The sequence below is a fragment of the Oryctolagus cuniculus genome, chromosome 9, assembly GCF_051225735.1.
Source record: "Oryctolagus cuniculus isolate XC-2025 breed Fujian yellow rabbit chromosome 9, ASM5122573v1, whole genome shotgun sequence".
NCBI lineage: Eukaryota > Metazoa > Chordata > Mammalia > Lagomorpha > Leporidae > Oryctolagus > Oryctolagus cuniculus.
In genome coordinates this window covers 81,924,758-81,941,775 of record NC_142875.1, presented here as the reverse complement: position 1 = coordinate 81,941,775, position 17,018 = coordinate 81,924,758, and the positions used below count along the sequence as shown (strand labels likewise).

Below are 17,018 nucleotides of genomic sequence, written 5' to 3'. Positions count from 1 at the left end.
TCTCCCAGGGTACACATAAGCAGGCAGCTAGAATCAGAAGTGGAGCCAGGAATTGAACCTGGGGACTCCGATTTGGGATGTGGGTGTCCCAACTACTGCACCAAACACCTGTACCTCACCAAGTACTTTTACTTCATCTATATTACAGTATACCATTTACAAACCAGAAATAGCACACTGGGATGTGTGCAGCATTGTCGCTCCCCCTCTTCGTGGAGGAACGACACTAAACCCTGCCTAGGCTTCATATCCGAGTCACGGCACCATTATGTCGCTCTCCATCTTCGTGGAGGAACGACACAGGACCCTGCGCTGTTCTTTTGTCTGCTCGGCCCTCCCCGGGTTTGCTGCTGGTTCTTCCCGGGTTGGCTACCGTCCCTCCACCTCCGTGGAGGGGCGGTTCCCCCTGCCACATTCCCCACTTCCGCGGGGGAGCGGCACACCGCCAGCCGGCTCTCTCGGGGGCTGCACAGGTGTTCCCTTAGATGTTCCCCTTAGATGTTCCTGGTGCATGTTGTCTCTCTCCTCCTTTATAGTCCTCCTCTGCCAATCCCAACTCGGCTGCCCACACGCCGAGTACGCTGCTCTCCTCCAATCAGGAGCAGGATCAGCTCCTGGAGGTCAGCACTCAAGTTGGCAAGAGGCAGCTGCGTAGAAGCTGTTTTCTCCTCTCCCAGCGCCATATTGTGGGAGAGCAGATGCATAGAATAAGTCTTAATTCCAGTAACTCAGTCCAGTCCGGGTTGCTCCCCACACAGCATGGCCCAGCAAGTTAAGCCACCACACAGGAGACCCGTGTACAAACCCGAGTGCCTGGGATGGAGTCTTGCCTTTATCTCTGCTTCTGATCCAGCTTCCTGCTAATGCCCCTGGGAAGCAGCAGATGATGGCTCAAGTACTAAGTCCTTGCCACCCATGAGGGAGACCTGGATGGAGTTCCTAGACCCTGGCTGTTGCAGGCATTTGAGGAATGAACCAGCAGATGGAAGATCTCTGTCTGTTACTCTGCCTTTCAAATAATACAGATGACTAGACAAACATTAAAAAAACAAATAGCAAACTAATTCCCCAGATAAAGTAAGAATGAACAAACAAGTTTCTCTGTAGAGCTATTTTAAAAATTCTGAACTGTTTCCATAGCATAGTTCAAGAAGCTCATAAATACTTACAAAAATGCAAAATGGTATTTCTTATCCTCTGGGAATGTACCCAGTCAGCCATCACCTGAGTGTGGCCTCTAGTTCAGTTTCCCATTTCGTGTTATTGATCAGTGGATGTGTTGCTGTCCTTGAGGCTTTATTTCAGGCAGAGGGAACAGTAGTGGGGCAGACTGAGCCTCCCCGGTCACAACAGAGAGAACCAAGAGTGCTTCGCTTCTGCAGGGCAGCACACACAGCCAAGGGGAGCTGTTTCTTACCGTCCTTCGGATTGGTACTTTCCTCTTCAGGTTCCTACTGCCTGCTCTGTCCTGGGGCCTTTCCAGCCAGGAATATCTACCTGGAGTATGTTACAAATAAAAGCAGCACTATGAGAGGGGTCCTTTACCTGAGGAAACCTTTTTTTTTTAAGATTTTATTTGTTTATTTGATAGGTAGAGTCTCAGAGAGAGAGAGAGAGAGAGAGGTCTTCCATCCACCCAAATGGCTGCAACAGCCAGAGCTGCGCCAATCTGAAGCCAGGAGCTTCTTCTGGGTCTCTGACGTGGGTGCAGGGGGCGCAAGCATCTTCCACCGCTTTCCCAGGCCACAGCAGAGAGCTGGATCGGAAGAGGAGCAGCTGGGACTAGAACCAGTGCCCATATGGGATGCCGGTGCCACAAATGGAGGCTTAGCATGCTATGCCACGTGCCACCCCAAAATTTTTTGTTTTTGTTTTTAAGATTTATTATTTATTTGAAAGGAAGTATGACAGAGAGGGAGAGACAGAGAAAGATCTTCTGTCTGCTGGTTTATTCCTCCCAAATGGTTGCAAGAGCTGGGACTGCGGGACAGGATCCAGGAACTTTATCCAGGTCTCCTATGTGTGTACTAGGGCCATCTTCTGCCACTTTCCCACATTTCTGGATGGGAAGTGGAGCAGCTGGGACTCAAACTGGTATTGTAAGCAGAATCTTAACCCACTGCGCCATGCCAGACCTGAAATCAGAGGTCTTGTGTGCCATCGCTCACTAACTAGTCAACTGGCTCTTCATCTCACTGACACATTTGCGTTCTCTGTGCAAAACTGTGTGTCATGTACCCTTGGATGATACTATAATGTCTATCATATGTCATATTCATAAACACTAGTTATAAAAAGGACATTTGAAACCCATTCACTTTTTTTTAAAAAAATGGATTTATTTGGATTTATATACTTACTTATTTGAAACAGAGAGAGACAGACAAAGAGAAAGCGATCTTCCACCTGCTGCTGGTTCACTCCCCAAGTGCCCACAATAGCCAGGACTGGGCCAGGCTGAAGCCAGGATCCAGGAACTCCATCTGGGTCTCCCACATGGATAGCAAGGACCCAAGTATTTGGGCCATCATCTACTACCTTCCCAGGTACATTAGCAGGAAGCTGGATCCAAAGCTGAGTAGCCAGGACTCAAACCAGCACTCCAAAATGGGATATACATGTCCCAAGTAGTGTCTTTTCCTGCTACGCTGCAATGCCTAGCCTTCTTTTTACTTTTGAGGGATGTCTGTTATACATACTTACCTGCAGACAAATGATGTACCTACTTATCAAAGAGGACTAAACATTATGAAGGTAGTTCAAAAAGTTCATAGAAATGCATATAATGAAAAACTATGCATTGGTTTCAAAAATTTTTGCAGCAAAACAAATTCTCTTTTAATTACATTTGCCACAAACATTTTAAAGTTCTGAGTTTTATTTAATATGAAATGTATGTTCATCAGAGGCTGTATGGCAAAACATTTTGGTTCCTTTGCAGTTTGTTATTTCTACAAAGTTCTATTAAATGGCTCAGAGAAAAGAACCTAAACATAGAAGTTAATTTTAAAATAACATACTAAAAATTTTAATGGAAAGCAGTGTTTTGTTTAAATCAACAAGACAGCAGTGGAAGTATAAATTATGGGACGTGTTTTCTTAGCCACACTTCTGGAATTCAAATGAGCCAGGCAATACTTTTTAACTTCTGTTTCTTACACTTTACCAGTTCCTGGTTTATCTCTAAAAGGTTAAACCCTTTGCTCCACAATTCATTCTGTAATAACCCCTCTTGATATCAGAGTTCTTAAACTATTATTAACAAGTATTTGGCATATGTGTGAATGTGTACAATTCTAACCTCAATCAGTTCAGAAACAGTGGAAAATGTCGACTGCTCTGGTTTGTGAACACATAGTTGTTATACACACACACACACACACACACACACACACACGTAGGATCTACTCTTCATCCGTTAAACAGCAGCAGTTTGATTCTCAAACATTTTCCTGAGCGGGAACTTGCGAGACTGCAGTGAGTTTAATCTGAAGGCACCTGTCCAACATAAATAATAAAAGAACATTCTAAAAATACCCACTTAAGGAATTAGGTGTGTACTGGAAATACAGTGCTAGGAAGAAGGGCCAATTACCGTTTTTCATAGCACAAACAGCCGAACGAAAGCCGGTTCTCAGGAGTGGACTCTCGGTTTGCAGGTGATTTTTTCCTCGTGTGGGGATCTGGATCTGCTGGAGCACCAGACGAGCCTGGTGCCCTCCGAGGACGGCGCCCGGGAGCAGGAGAACATGGATGACACGAACAGCGAGCAGCAGTTCCGCGTCTTCAGGGACTTCGATTTCCTAGATGTGGAGCTGGAAGATGGAGAGGTACAGTGCGTTCTCTATCAAAATCAGCCCTCAGCCTTTGCCCTCTCTAACAAAGCAGCGTCTCTCTGACTTGCTGAAGAGGGAGGTTTTGCAACAAGGCCTTCTTTAATTGGAAAGCTGTAAACTTTATTTGGAATCAACTTATTCCAAGTACAGCCACTTCACTGTGGCAACAGTCACCACACCCTTCCTGTCTGAGCCCATGGCACAAGCTGCCAAGTTATTTCTAAATGGCAAAGACCCGAGTTTTAATGACCATACAGAGACTGTGTGTGTGTGTGTGTGTGTGTGTAGTCAAAATCAAAAGGTGAACTTAAAAAAAAATTACAAGAACATTTCAGTTCTGAGCCTGTTCACTGGTACCTGGGTGACATACGCTAAGCATCTTACCATGTGAAATTGTGAAGCTGCTCTAATTTAATAGCTTTAGGGCCAGTCAGCTGGAACACCAGCCCAGAGCCTGAGGGCCTCAACATTTGTGTGTGGTGTTTGATAAAATCATAGAACTTGAAACAGAATGTAACACACGGGAGAGAGCTCTTGGCTCTGCTTTAGATCTGTGGCTAGTGTTCCAGACACCTGGAGCGGCTGAATTCAAGTCTCAACAGGCAAATGCAGGTTCATTTATGTTGAAAGGTAATCATGGTAATAGATGCTTTCTGCTCTGAATCACGTTTGATAACAGGGGTTGGAAGGTGGAACATCTCCCTTTCGGTCCCCTTCATCTGATAGTCAAGGGACGTGCCAGCTGAGAGGCAGTCCTGCCTCCTGCAATGAAAACTCATTCCACTGAAGTGAGAGTGGCTTTTGTAAAGATGCCTAGTACAGAGCCTGCCTCACATTGAACTAAGTGCACTGTATTTCCTGGCAGCCTTTCTGCTCATCTTACAATCGAAGTGGGGGCCCGGATTCCAAGTGTGCCATGTCCTGTGGCAGGTGGGCGCCTTGTAGCTTCCCTAAAAGGATGTGGTTGCTCACCAACCCACTTAGGTCTGGTTGAGGCCATGAGCTATCTGGGTTTGTCCTCCCTGGCATGCTGGCTTCAGAATGAACAATGCTTTCTTCATTGATTCTCTCCCCTAAGAAAGGCATTTAGCAGACTCAACGCTTAAAGGGTATAAACTACTGACTCAAGGCACCATTAAATGAATTGCTTGTGTAACTGTCACCTAGAATTGTTTGAAAGCCAATAGAAAGTAGTACAGAGTCTTCTGTTGACCATAATGAGTTACAGAGAAAGCATCTCACTGAACACTGTCAGGATTGCTTTCAAAAATCTAACCCAAAATGTAGCTTTTGTGAATTCTTTTTAAATGTCTCTGAGCAGAGATCAGAGTTCAGCTAATGTCAAGATTAGCTTCCTGATCTAGCAACTGACTTGTGTTTGTTCTGAGGCTAGAATTCCAGCTTGGGCACCTTCTTCACTCTGGAAGTTAAATGAGGGGGCAAAATGGATGAATCCCAAGAGGCATCATTTTTCAGTCTTAGCCAGAGAAAAGTGCTGTGTGTGGCAGGAATGATGTGAAGTGGAGGAATCAGATGCAATTTCAGGACAACCTACAAATTTATTTTTGTATAATTTTGAGAAGCAGAGACAGAAAGCTCCAGTCCACTGACTTACCCCAAAAATGCCCACAATGGAAAGGCTGAACCAGGCTGAGGCCTGGAGCCTGTAGCTATTCAGTCCCCAATATGTATGGCAAGGACCCAACTACCTGAGCCATCATCCCCTGCTGTCTCCAGGGTGCCCAATAGAGGGAAGCTGGAAATGAGCAAAGCCAGGACTCAACCCAGGCACTCTGATAATGGGATGGAAGCATCCCAAGAGGCGTCTCAACTACTAGACAGAATACCTACCCCTAGCAAGTTTAATTTCTATCAAAATGAAGAAAATAACTGAGGTGCCTGTCACTTACAAATAAATATTACACCAGATGTCTTTCAAGGGCAACACTTAATGGATTTTATACCTTCCTTCTAGTCTTCTCCCTGTTGTGTTAGCCAACAACTAAAAAATCAGTGATTATTTTATCTGTCATGAATAAGATACTGTTAGAAACAGAAGAGTTTGAGAGTAGACATTTTATTCGAGTAAAACATTAAGGAGTTTTTTGCTACTTCTAGATCAATTTCTAACAAGGTATTCTAACATGCTTGCAGAGCAGTAGAAGGACAAGGCTTGGTCTTTGATGTCGAGCAGGTCCACACTGCAATTTCAACTCTGCCAGTGACCTAACTGTAAGACCACAAGCACATACTCAGTTCTCCTTGGTTCCTGCTTCCTCATCTATTCAGAGTATAATAATACCTACCTGGAGAGGTGGCGTGAGGCTTCAACCCCAGAACATATGTTCCACTTCTAGCAGCCTGTCAGGATCCCTTGTATTGTTGTTGGTGAATAATTGTAGTAACTCCTCACTTGACAAAGTTTGTCTTCCAGATCAAAATACAGTTGTCAAAAGAGAAAGACAAGTTGTTTTATTCTATTCCTTTTTATTAAATAGCCCCAGATATTTGCTGAATAATATCTATAAGGATTTGCCCCTGACTTATGAGAATCCTTTAAAAAGGTGCCGCATCTTAGCTATTAATTGTACTCTGCAGTGAACAGATCATGATCAGCAGCACTTTCAGCTTTGTGAGCGGGATCAGGTGATGCCACCTTTTTTTTTTTTTCCCAGTTGATGACTCTTATTCATTTTCCCATGACATTTAACAATTTTCTCACCAATAATTAGGCACCCTGAGAGAAGTGTTGAGGAAACCAAAGTTGTCACTGAAGGACAAAGCTATTTCAGAAATTGTACTTAGGATTTGTTGCCCCAGCTACATCACCATCACTAAGAAGTGGGGAATACTGATTTCTCTCTTTGGTACCTTCTTAAAGTTGCACCTGTGGAAGTATATATTGTTAGCACTGTTGAGACAAATGCGCTTGATTTTCTTTAATATAACCATTTTAAATAGACCTTTTATTTGTTTTTCTGTCCATTCAATCTGCTACCCAGGAACTTCAGGTAAGACGATGCTGTCTTTCATTTGGATATGTTGGTCAATGTTTTGCAGCATAGCAGATTTATAACAACATAATTGCTTTTTCCTCCCTTCCAGCATATGTATGCTTATTTGCGTGTATATTCAATTTAGGTGTGTGTGATATAAGAGCTATTTTTCATGGCAGCTGTAGTATGGAACTATCTTTCCAAAATATACCAGATTTTTCTAAAAACATTTCTATGCCTGGGTCTAAGAGTTGCATGATTATGTCTTGAGAGAAAGTGAATTTTTAGGTCTGATCCATAGAAACCTTATAATTTCTGCTTATAACAATTGGATGTGTTTTGTTAATATTTTATTAGAAGTGAAATCAATGATCTACATTGAACAATATAACATTTACCCTTCCAGTTGAATCTTTTTGTTTTCCAGGAATTAGAAGTTATTTCTGTGACTATATAAATTTTCATTCAAACCTTTTGCAAGTGTAAGGGGTTGCTAACAATAGGCAACTGCTGTAAACTAGGATCATACTGGGCAAACTTGCCTTGATTACTCTGTGTCCTATCAGACATACTATAAATAGCTACATTTGGGGGAACATATTTGATCATAGTGCACCCAAGTTCCTTCAACAACAGTTCTTATTTGGCAGGGTTCCAATATGGAAAATGTATTTCAAAGAATATCATTTCCAACATTTGCAGAATGTTCTACCCGTAAACATTTCTACATTGTTTGATATTTTCCCATCTCCTTATAAATCCTCAGTGGCTCCTTTAAGTTTGATAACTGACACATACATTGTCCATTTGGAGTAGGTAGTGACTCTCGACATTTTCTCAGGCAAAAAAAGTCTGGTATCATCAAAAACACTGTTTTGACTTTTAATTTTGGATGTAACATAACACATAAACCTGATACTTGGGGGAGGGGCAGGATGGATGGTGACTCCCCTATTAGGGAAATTCTTTGGCCATGCTGAGCACAGCTGGGTGACATCTGATCATCATGGTTTTCAACTGAGGCTGAACTACAACACTGGTGTCAGCCCCTCAGCCACCACTAAGGAAACCATTTCAACACCTTTGCCTCTAGCAGAGCTGTTGCATCCTTTAGCAAGATGGTCTTGCCAGACTGTATTCTCCCAAGATCAGCCTTCTCTGCCTCCCTAGTCTCCTCCCTATTTGCCATAGGCTTTCACCAAGGCTGCCACCAAATCAACAGTAGCAGACACCAATGACTGACGCAGTGTTCTTCCTCCCTAGATATTTATATTGTTCAGCAAACTTGTGGTTCTGTGCCAGGTTCAATGTAGGAGACCCCTAGAATTGTGACAAGATCTTCATCCATAAAATCTATTCATTTGCTACAAGGGAATATGTTTCCTAAATGTTCCTCTCTCCCAGTATTTTTCCTGCCCTTCAGTTTCTCCTCTGCATGGGGCTCATTTTTATCTTTCCCCTTTCTTTACATCTTTACATATTGCATTTTCCTTTCCTTCCAGACCTCTTGCCTCCTCTATCATTGTTTTTCATTTTGTTAACTTTTTCACTCCAATAGCTATTTTAAAATCCAAGTTCCAGAATTAGTCTTTAATTATTTGGTGGTGATTTGTCACAGCAGACACATTTTTTAAAACACACACAGGCTGAGTCTCTCCTTTGTCCAAAATGCTTGGGACCAGAAGTATCTTGCATTTTGGAATATTTGCATATACATAATGACATATCTTAGGGATGGGACCCAAGTCTAAACAGATATTCATTTATGTTTCATACGTACCATACATATAACTTGAAGGTAATTTTATACAATCTTTTTAGCGCACCTGCATTTTGAATGTGACTTCTCACATTAAATCAATTGTGGTATCATTTTGATATTCAAAAAGCTTGCGATTCTTGGAGTATTTTGTATTTTCACATTAGCAGTGCTGAAACTGCAGCTAAAAGAGACAGATAAAACAGCAGATTCAGCTATTCTGAGGCTGCTTTTTTTTTTTTTTTTTGGTACTCAAATGGCCCTAAGAGCAATCAGAAATATCATAAATGGAGCTGAGTAATGATAACAAGTTCCGTATCTTATCCAGTATGTGCTTAGGATTCCAACTTCTCATCTTCTACCATAAATAGCCACAACAGACTTTGGAAAAGGGAACCATTTATTATATGAGAGATCTGTGAGAATAGCAAACTTGTCTCATTAGGAGCCAGAAATGATAAGACACTAAAGCTAGAGGAAAATTAAATTTAACGCTAATTTCTACTTCTCGTATTATTACGCTGTTCACTGATCTCTCAAAGATAGTTACTTCGTGTCAATAAACCCTTAGGCAATGTTCCAGATTACAAATAAATGAAAGGATTCTATGCTAGGTTTTATTCAGACTACCTATTTGGGTTAAAATGGGCTGAGCAATATTTCTTTTCCTTTATTCCAGCCTTAACAGAGAGAAAAAAAATAAAACTCAAATTCATTTCTAGAAAAAAAATTTATGTTAGTCAAAAAAACATATTTGACACCTCATGGTTTGTAGAGCAAGTCTGAAATACAACTAGAAGCTTTCTTCGACACTTACATAGCTACCAAGACCGGTTCTCAGTAAATCAGTTCTCAGCATATCAGCAAGAATCTTTGGTTCCACATTAGTTGTTTCAGATCCAAGAAATGGAGTATTTATCAAGTTGGGACAGTGATCGAAAGATGAGCCTAAAGCACAGTTCAGCCATTACTGCTCAGGCCTCTGTAGTGCATGATCCGTCCAGCCTTGTCCAGCTGCTCTGATCGTCTTTAACTCTGCATTTTATCCGTGACAACTGCTGTGGCAGAACAAGCTGGAATGCCCACCTAATGCTCTTCTACTTAATGCCCAGAGGATTCTGGAATGTGCTACAGCATAGCTCCTACTCGTTTCTCCTTCCAAAAACAGTACTAAAAAGGGGCTGGCGGGATGGGAGGGCACACCTCTTCTGAAGTTGTTTTCCTGTTGATGTGTTGTTTCTTACAGATTTAAGGAAACACATCACTTTTAGGGTTTACTAAAATCAGCTTTTCAAGGAACACACTACCTCCCATGCCAAAAAAAAAAAAAAAAGGGGTGCAGTCACTTCTTCCTAAGACTTTATGACACATATGAAAATAGTATGCTTTCATTACTTTTCACATCAGGTAAACAAATGGTTTGGTACCAACGCAGATAAGCACTAGAGAGTTGCTAATGCCTGTATTATTTGTCTCAAGGCTGTGACTTAGTGCGCGTGTGACGGGCAGTGTGCGTGCAGGAGGATGGCGGTGTAAAACCCGGGCTGATGGTGTGATTTCAGGGGGAGAGCATGGACAATTTCAACTGGGGAGTGCGCAGGCGTTCTCTGGACAGCCTGGACAAGTGTGATATGCAGATTCTGGAAGAGCGCCAACTCTCAGGAAGTACCCCTAGCCTGAATAAAATGAACCACGAGGATTCCGATGAGTCATCCGAGGAGGAGGACCTCACGGCCAGCCAGATCCTGGAGCACTCAGACCTCGTAAGTAGGAATTTGTCTCCTGGTCGGAAATGGGAGACTTGTTTTTCGTGAAGAGCGCGGGAGGGCCGTGTCCACTTGCCCCTACAGAAACTTTCCACAGCTGCTGGGCTCAACATCTGAACTCTCAGGTGGAGCCTGATTCTGCCTGGCTTGCAACTGGATGCAAGCACTGGGGTCCAGAGGACTTCACCAAGTGCATGGAAAGAAAAGGAATTACAAGATGAGTTTTAAGTCATGTGCATCTCCTGTGTACTTTTTGAGGATGCCTCTGTGCGTGAATTTTAAACTGTCTGACACCAAAACAGACTTTATCCTGGAATTCCATTTTTCACTAAGTTTTTGCAGTGCCCTCTTACACGGCAGACGTCAAATTTGTGAAGGCCTAGATTTTTCCAAAGTAACTTTTATGATGCTGGAATGTTTTTCAGAAATCTCTCAGCTATCTAAAGGTTTAAGAGGACAGATATTTTGATGCGATTGTCTAAAAGTACAGGGATTGGGGTTTCCGGGGCTGTGCCATAAGCCAGAGAGCCAGCTGCTATGTTTAAGGTCCAATAACGGGGAAGCATGGGAGTTAGAAAATTAATCCCTATCCACCCACAGCTAGGGAACAATGGCTTGCACTCGTAGACAAAGAATAATTAGAGCTGTTGAAGAATGGGAACTTGGTTCTACGTGTTATTTCCTTTGCTTTTCAAATAGATCATGACCCTCTCGCCCTCTGAGGAGACCAACCCCATGGAGCTGCTCAGCACCGCCTGTGACTCGACCCCCGCTGACCCTCGTTCCTTTAACACCAGAATGGCCAGCTTTGACGCATCTTTGCCTGATATGAACAATCTGCAGATTTCTGAGGGCTCAAAGGTGAAGAGATTTTGGCAATTATGATTGTAGTCTCCTTTTCTTAAAAAAAAAAAAAAAAAAAAAAAAACTTCTTTTCTGAGAAATATTAGGGAAGGATGAAAAGTGGAAGGACTGTTCGCTAACTTTTTGTTCTGGGTGTTTTAAAATGGGTGAATTCTGTGCCCCTGAGCCTACGTTCTGAAGTTACTTTAAACTCTGACAGTCCTGATTTCAGGTCTCTTTTAAAGGAAACCTTTTGCTTGAAAACTGCTGATTGGTGTGTGAGATCACTGTGACTGGAGAACTGCTAAGTGAGGTGTGGGTGTGTGCATGCACTGGGGAAAATTTTTCCCTGTGTAGGAACCAACTGTACAATTTGTGCATTGATTCAACACTCGCCTTTGACATACTATTGGAATTTCTGATGTCAGTCATAGTATAATGCTCTTAGCAGGCTCCAAGGAGAAAAGTAAAGTGGATATAATTTCCTGATAGAATTTTAAAAGAAAAAATAAACTAGTAGTGTCTATTTCATTTTAAAACTTTATCAGGATTTCCAAGCAAGACCCTGTCCGTAAAACTATCCACTCACATGCTATGGCTATATATATGCCCATCAGTGTAGAATTTTATTTCCTTATGTTAGAAATACCAAAAAAAAATAATACCAAAATAATCTATTACTATTATCACAGAGCAAAAGTTTCTTTATCCTGAGTCTGATTATGATTGTATAAGCTTAAAAGAGAAAATAGAAAAAAACTTTTATGGAAGTGTATTCCTTGACAAATCTAATGGGAAAATATAAGACTGACCATTCTGTGTTGTTTCACAGTGGACAGAAAACAGGTCTGAGGTCTAGAGAAACTCTCTTCAAACTAAAGTCAACCAACAAATTGCAATGACCTAAAATAGTTAAAACTTGAATAAGACTAAGATTGCCATATTGCAAAGGGTCTATTATCAGCATTCTTGGAGTTAGCAGACTCCTTCTGTATCAACAACAAGAAAGAAAGAAAGAGAGAAAGAGAGAAAGAGAGAAAGAGAGAGAGAGAGAGAGAAAGAAAGAAGAGAGAGAGAGAGAAAGAAAGAAGGAAGGAAAGAAAGAAATTTCTCTAGTTTAAAATGCCAGAGCCTTAGATTAAGAAATTAAATTTCATGAGGGAAAAATACATGAAGTTTTTAGCTTTTGGTTTTTCTCAGTTGGTTTAGTAATTTTCTCCATTTTTCAATTGTGAATGCTAAATTATAAAGATTTCTCTTTGAAAACACAATCTATGTGGTAGACACCTACATCAAGGAAGAAGTGAATTTCATTTCTTCATTTCTGAAGAGCTATCCTGTTTTTCACAAGAGCTGGGTATCTGCGACATTTGATATATTTTGTGATGTTAGAGAAAATAGCTAAGAACGCAGCTCTCCTCTGAGATAATGTTTTCGAGCACTGATAACCTGGACCACTCCCCAGGGGTCAGCCTCACTGCCAATGCTGTAGTTTTGCTTTGCGGAACAAAGCAGGTCTGGATAGACCTCTGAAACTCAGTATTTACAAGCAATCCCTTCAAAGACACGAGACACCTTGTTTTCCTAGTATATAAATGTTTTCCTAGTATATAAATGTAGCATTCTTGTTCATTTGCCCTCTAATCCTATATTCAAGATACTGTAAACTAAGTGGGTAGCTAGCTGTTGGCTCATGATAAAGCTTTAGTTCATATACATTTCTAATTTTCCTTAGTTTGTTTTCAAGAAAGTGACTCACTGAGACATGTTTGCATCTTTTTCTTCCTCTCTTCTCCTGGTGTGTGATCCAGTTGCCTTCCTTCCTCTCATAGAGAACAGTCAGTTCTCCAGCTGATTTCCCCCTGGCCCGAGTTCAAGCCCAGCCTCTTTTTCCACTGGACTTGCTAAATCTCTTTCCTGTCTCTCCCTGATCTCAGTTCTGCCTGCCCTGGGGCTCTTGTATTTCACTGCTCATTCTGCATGTCAAAGCAAGATGAGCGCAGACGCTCACCCCTGTTCTAAGGAGCAAAGCACGTAGGTCCATACATGCATATGTATGGCTGGAAGCGGGTCTTAGAAGACTTTCGCTGTGGAAAAACCTGTCAACCAGCAGGCACAGTGAAGGACTCTGGACCACTTGTGTACACTACAGATGTTGCTTGGGTATCCACTGTGGCAGGCACTGAGGATTCCAAATTCTGGTTTCCCTTGGCAAAGGGATTCTGAATGGGGCAGTATTCTGAATAGGCTTGTTGCAGCAGGCTGCGGTGGTACAGTGGAAGGGGTTCTGACACAGAGATGGTGTTTCTCATCCTGGCTCTAACTCTGATTACACCCTGGTTTTAGGCAAGTCCCTTTCCCATACAGAACTTCATTTGCTCAGCTATAAAATGCGGAGGTTGGACCTGGGGAGATGTTATGGTCTTATCCACGGTTAGCATTTGCATCCTGTAAGCATAGGTCAGACATGCTCATCTGGCAGCCCCTTGGGGACTACTGAGGAAGAGACTGAACGGAAGATAAAGAATGAACAGTATGTGTTTCAGAGAATTCCTGAGTCCGTTTCTACAACTGCCTGTACTGTTACTAGAAAACAATCTCCATTTCTGTCACTCTCAGCATTTTGGTTCCTTCCTTAGTTGAATGGATTTTCCCATGGATATTTTTAGATATGGGGGCTTCTGCTCTGTCTTCTGCAGGCTGAGGCGGTCCAGGAGGAGGAGGACACCACCGTGCATGAGGATGATCTTTCCAGTTCCATCAACGAACTGCCAGCAGCTTTTGAATGCAGCGACAGCTTCAGCCTAGACATGACCGAGGCAGAGGAAAAAGGCAACCGAGCCCTGGACCAGTTTACTCTTGCAAGGTAATGAAGTGCTTGGTGGAAATACTGGAGTTCCATCAGACAAACTGAAGTTTAGCATCACACTTGCATTGCTGGGACTTCCTAATGAAGCAGTCTAAAGTGACATAGAACTTGTAAGCTCTCAACTGAGTTAGCTTCACCCAACCCCAGTGGAGGGTCTTATGTGCAACCAGGAAAGGATGCTCAGGTCATAATTCCTAAGGCCATAAAGCAACATGAAAAGCCAAAGAGAGGGCTGGGGACATGGTACAGGTCTTGTAAATGTTTATGTTTGTTTGGAAGGCCGACTTAGAGAATCTTCCATCCACTGGGTTTAATCCCCAAAAAGCCGCAATGGCTGGGCCTGAGCCAGGTGGAAACCAAGGACCTTGGACTCTATCCAGGGGCTCAACACTTGGGCCATCTTCTGCTGCTTTCCCAAGTGCATTAGCAGGGAGCTGGATCAGAAGTGAAGCAGCCAAGCCTCGAACTGGCACTCATATTTGTTGCTGGCATTGCAGGTAGTGGCTTAACCAGCTGTGCCACAACGCTGGCACCCAGACCTCATATGTTTTGAGGATAAGATTTGGCAAGCCTTGGAAATGAGCTTAAAGACCAAAATAAGAGGCTCTTGATACACTAAAGACCTCCTTTTCCTGGCAGCTGACTTCTGACACTAGTGAGATGTCTAAATAGAAAAAAATATGGAGAGGAAGGGGCTTTAAGAAAACAATAACACGGGCGCAGCATCTAGAATAAGTCGCTAATGACCATACTGCAGATGGAGTGTGGGAGAAGAAAACTAAGATCAGGTCACTCTTCTGAACGTGGAATGAAAGCTGCTAACGTGACCCGACAGAGGCCTCCGCCGTGGTGGCCGAATCTGTCCATGAAGGGGAAGGACGAGGGTAACACCTCGAGAGGAATATGACTCTTCTTTCTGTGCTCATCATCTATTTCTTCCTTCCTCTCATCCTGTTTTTGGCCCACTGATGCACATACATTCAGAAATACTCCATAAGGGAGAAACCAGAAGATTCTAATTTTTATAACAATTTTCATATTGAAAATTGGGGAGAAGTGAAAGTGCCAAAGCCTAGGAATGGATGTTTACTTTGTCTGGGACACAGCAACTCGGAAAGTGAGAAGCACACTCTTGCTGCAGGCCAGAAGCTGTACTGAATCTGTAGAAAGGAAATGAGAAATGGAGAAATTGCAGAAAATCTAAAGGTGAAAATTCTCCTAAAATTACACACACACAGTCAAGTCCCCAAAGCAAGCTCCAAGGGAATTCAGGGCCAAATGGGGACTCCCAGTTACGCCAGCCCTCAAGGTTGGGATGTGTGTGACCTGGTAGGGGAGGAGGAGGACATCTGTCCCTTACACGGCCTTTTTCCTTTTTTCCAGCTTCGGAGAAGGTGACCGGGGAGTGTCTCCCCCTCCTTCACCCTTCTTCTCAGCCATCCTTGCTGCCTTTCAGCCCACAGCCTGTGACGATGCCGAGGAGGCCTGGCGCAGCCACATCAACCAGCTCATGTGCGACTCGGACGGCTCTTGTGCCGTGTACACATTTCATGTGTTCTCCTCTTTGTTTAAGGTACAGCACTCACGCTCTGAGGACCTAGTCTTTTAGAGAACAAGTAGCTTCCCATTTAAGAAGTGATTTCTGTTTTACTCTGGGATTGGACTGTTTTCTCCTTCAGACCCTCCTCGATTTCCTCTGACTTTACATTTCTTCGGTTCAGCCTTCATCTCAACTTTGTCGGAGTGGGATTGTGAATATTTATTTTTTTTGTTTTAGATTTTTATTTGTTTGGAAGTCAGCAAGAGAGGGGTATTCTATCTTCTGGTTCACTCCCTATAAGGCCATAATAGCCAGGACTGGGCCAGGCTGAAGCCAGGAGCCAAGTGCTACTTCCAGGTCTCCCACGTGGGCGCAAGGGCCCAAGCACCTGGGCCATCTGCTGCTGCTTTCCCAGGCACATTAGCAGAGAGCTGGATCAAAAGTGGAGTAACCAGAACGTGAACCGGCACCCACATGGGATGTTGGTGATGGCTTTACCTGCTATGCCACAATACCAGCCCCCGGAATTGTGAAGATGCTGACCTTAAATGCTTCAGGGTGCCATGAAGTACCTTTCACTTCTACCATTCTGACCTACATTGGCACCATCGACCCTAGACAGCCCTGTACCTGGACCATGAAGGGGCGTCTCTGTCCGACCTAGTCTCCATCTCATCTTTCCTCTTAGTCACCTCTTTTCTCTTTTTTTTCTTCATAACTTGTATGTTTCTTACCTTGTCTTTTGTTCACTTCCCCCCACAACCAAGGCAATTAATTAATGTGGCAGCCACATCTATGAACACTTTTCTCCCTTCAGTTGCATTTAAACACATGAAAAGTCATTCTTTTGTTTTCTTCTGTGAACCACAGCCCTACAGTCAGCATATAGTGTCATTGTGCAGATTTCATGACTCCCACCTGTAAAGGGGTGCAGTACCAAACTTGGCCAGCAGAGTGCAGCTGTACTTCAACTCCCGTTCCAACCCTTCAGCCAGGAACCATTGGCAATTTGTACCCCCAACTTGTTGGAGTCTCCTGTGGACACCTTAAGATTTTACCTGTTGCCCATTAACCATGACTACTGAACTAAAGATACAGAGGGAACTCGACATGGTTGGTGATCGAAAGCTGAATTTTACTCCTGCCTGTCTGTTGGCTGTAAAAATTCCCATTAGTTCTTCTAATTAGCTTAGCTCGCTCTCTACATTTGCTTTCCAAATTTATCAACTGATTGGTAGGGTTTAGAGGCAGCAAAAGGAGAGAAAAACATGTCACAGGATGAAGAAACACTTAAGGTCTTCCAATATCACTGGCATTAACCAGACATGCATGTTGAGTTTGAAGCAGACACATTAACCATGAAAATGGAATTGTTGCAAAGAGTACTCAGCCGTGGAGGCGAGGCTATA

The 17,018-nt window shown here is 42.9% G+C and overlaps 1 protein-coding gene and 1 long non-coding RNA gene across 7 annotated transcripts in view; one reads left to right on the top strand and one right to left on the bottom strand.

Moving 5' to 3' along the window:
- The window catches only part of FRY (FRY microtubule binding protein), a 499,640-nt gene that overhangs the window by 452,812 nt on the left and 29,810 nt on the right, over positions 1 to 17,018 (top strand). For all 6 annotated transcript variants that reach the window (XM_008273531.5, XM_089304252.1, XM_002720581.6 and 3 more), the window contains 5 exons: positions 3,660 to 3,830; positions 10,154 to 10,354; positions 11,057 to 11,218; positions 13,900 to 14,066; positions 15,453 to 15,642. In XM_008273531.5, coding sequence (XP_008271753.4) covers positions 3,660 to 3,830; positions 10,154 to 10,354; positions 11,057 to 11,218; positions 13,900 to 14,066; positions 15,453 to 15,642 — 891 coding nt within the window. The remainder of the gene's footprint in view (positions 1 to 3,659; positions 3,831 to 10,153; positions 10,355 to 11,056; positions 11,219 to 13,899; positions 14,067 to 15,452; positions 15,643 to 17,018) is intronic.
- LOC138843831 (uncharacterized) lies at positions 2,861 to 4,001 on the bottom strand. The gene is made up of 2 exons (XR_011378853.2): positions 3,596 to 4,001; positions 2,861 to 3,498 (listed from the first exon to the last, which is right to left on the bottom strand). It is a non-coding gene; the product is annotated as an uncharacterized LOC138843831 (long non-coding RNA).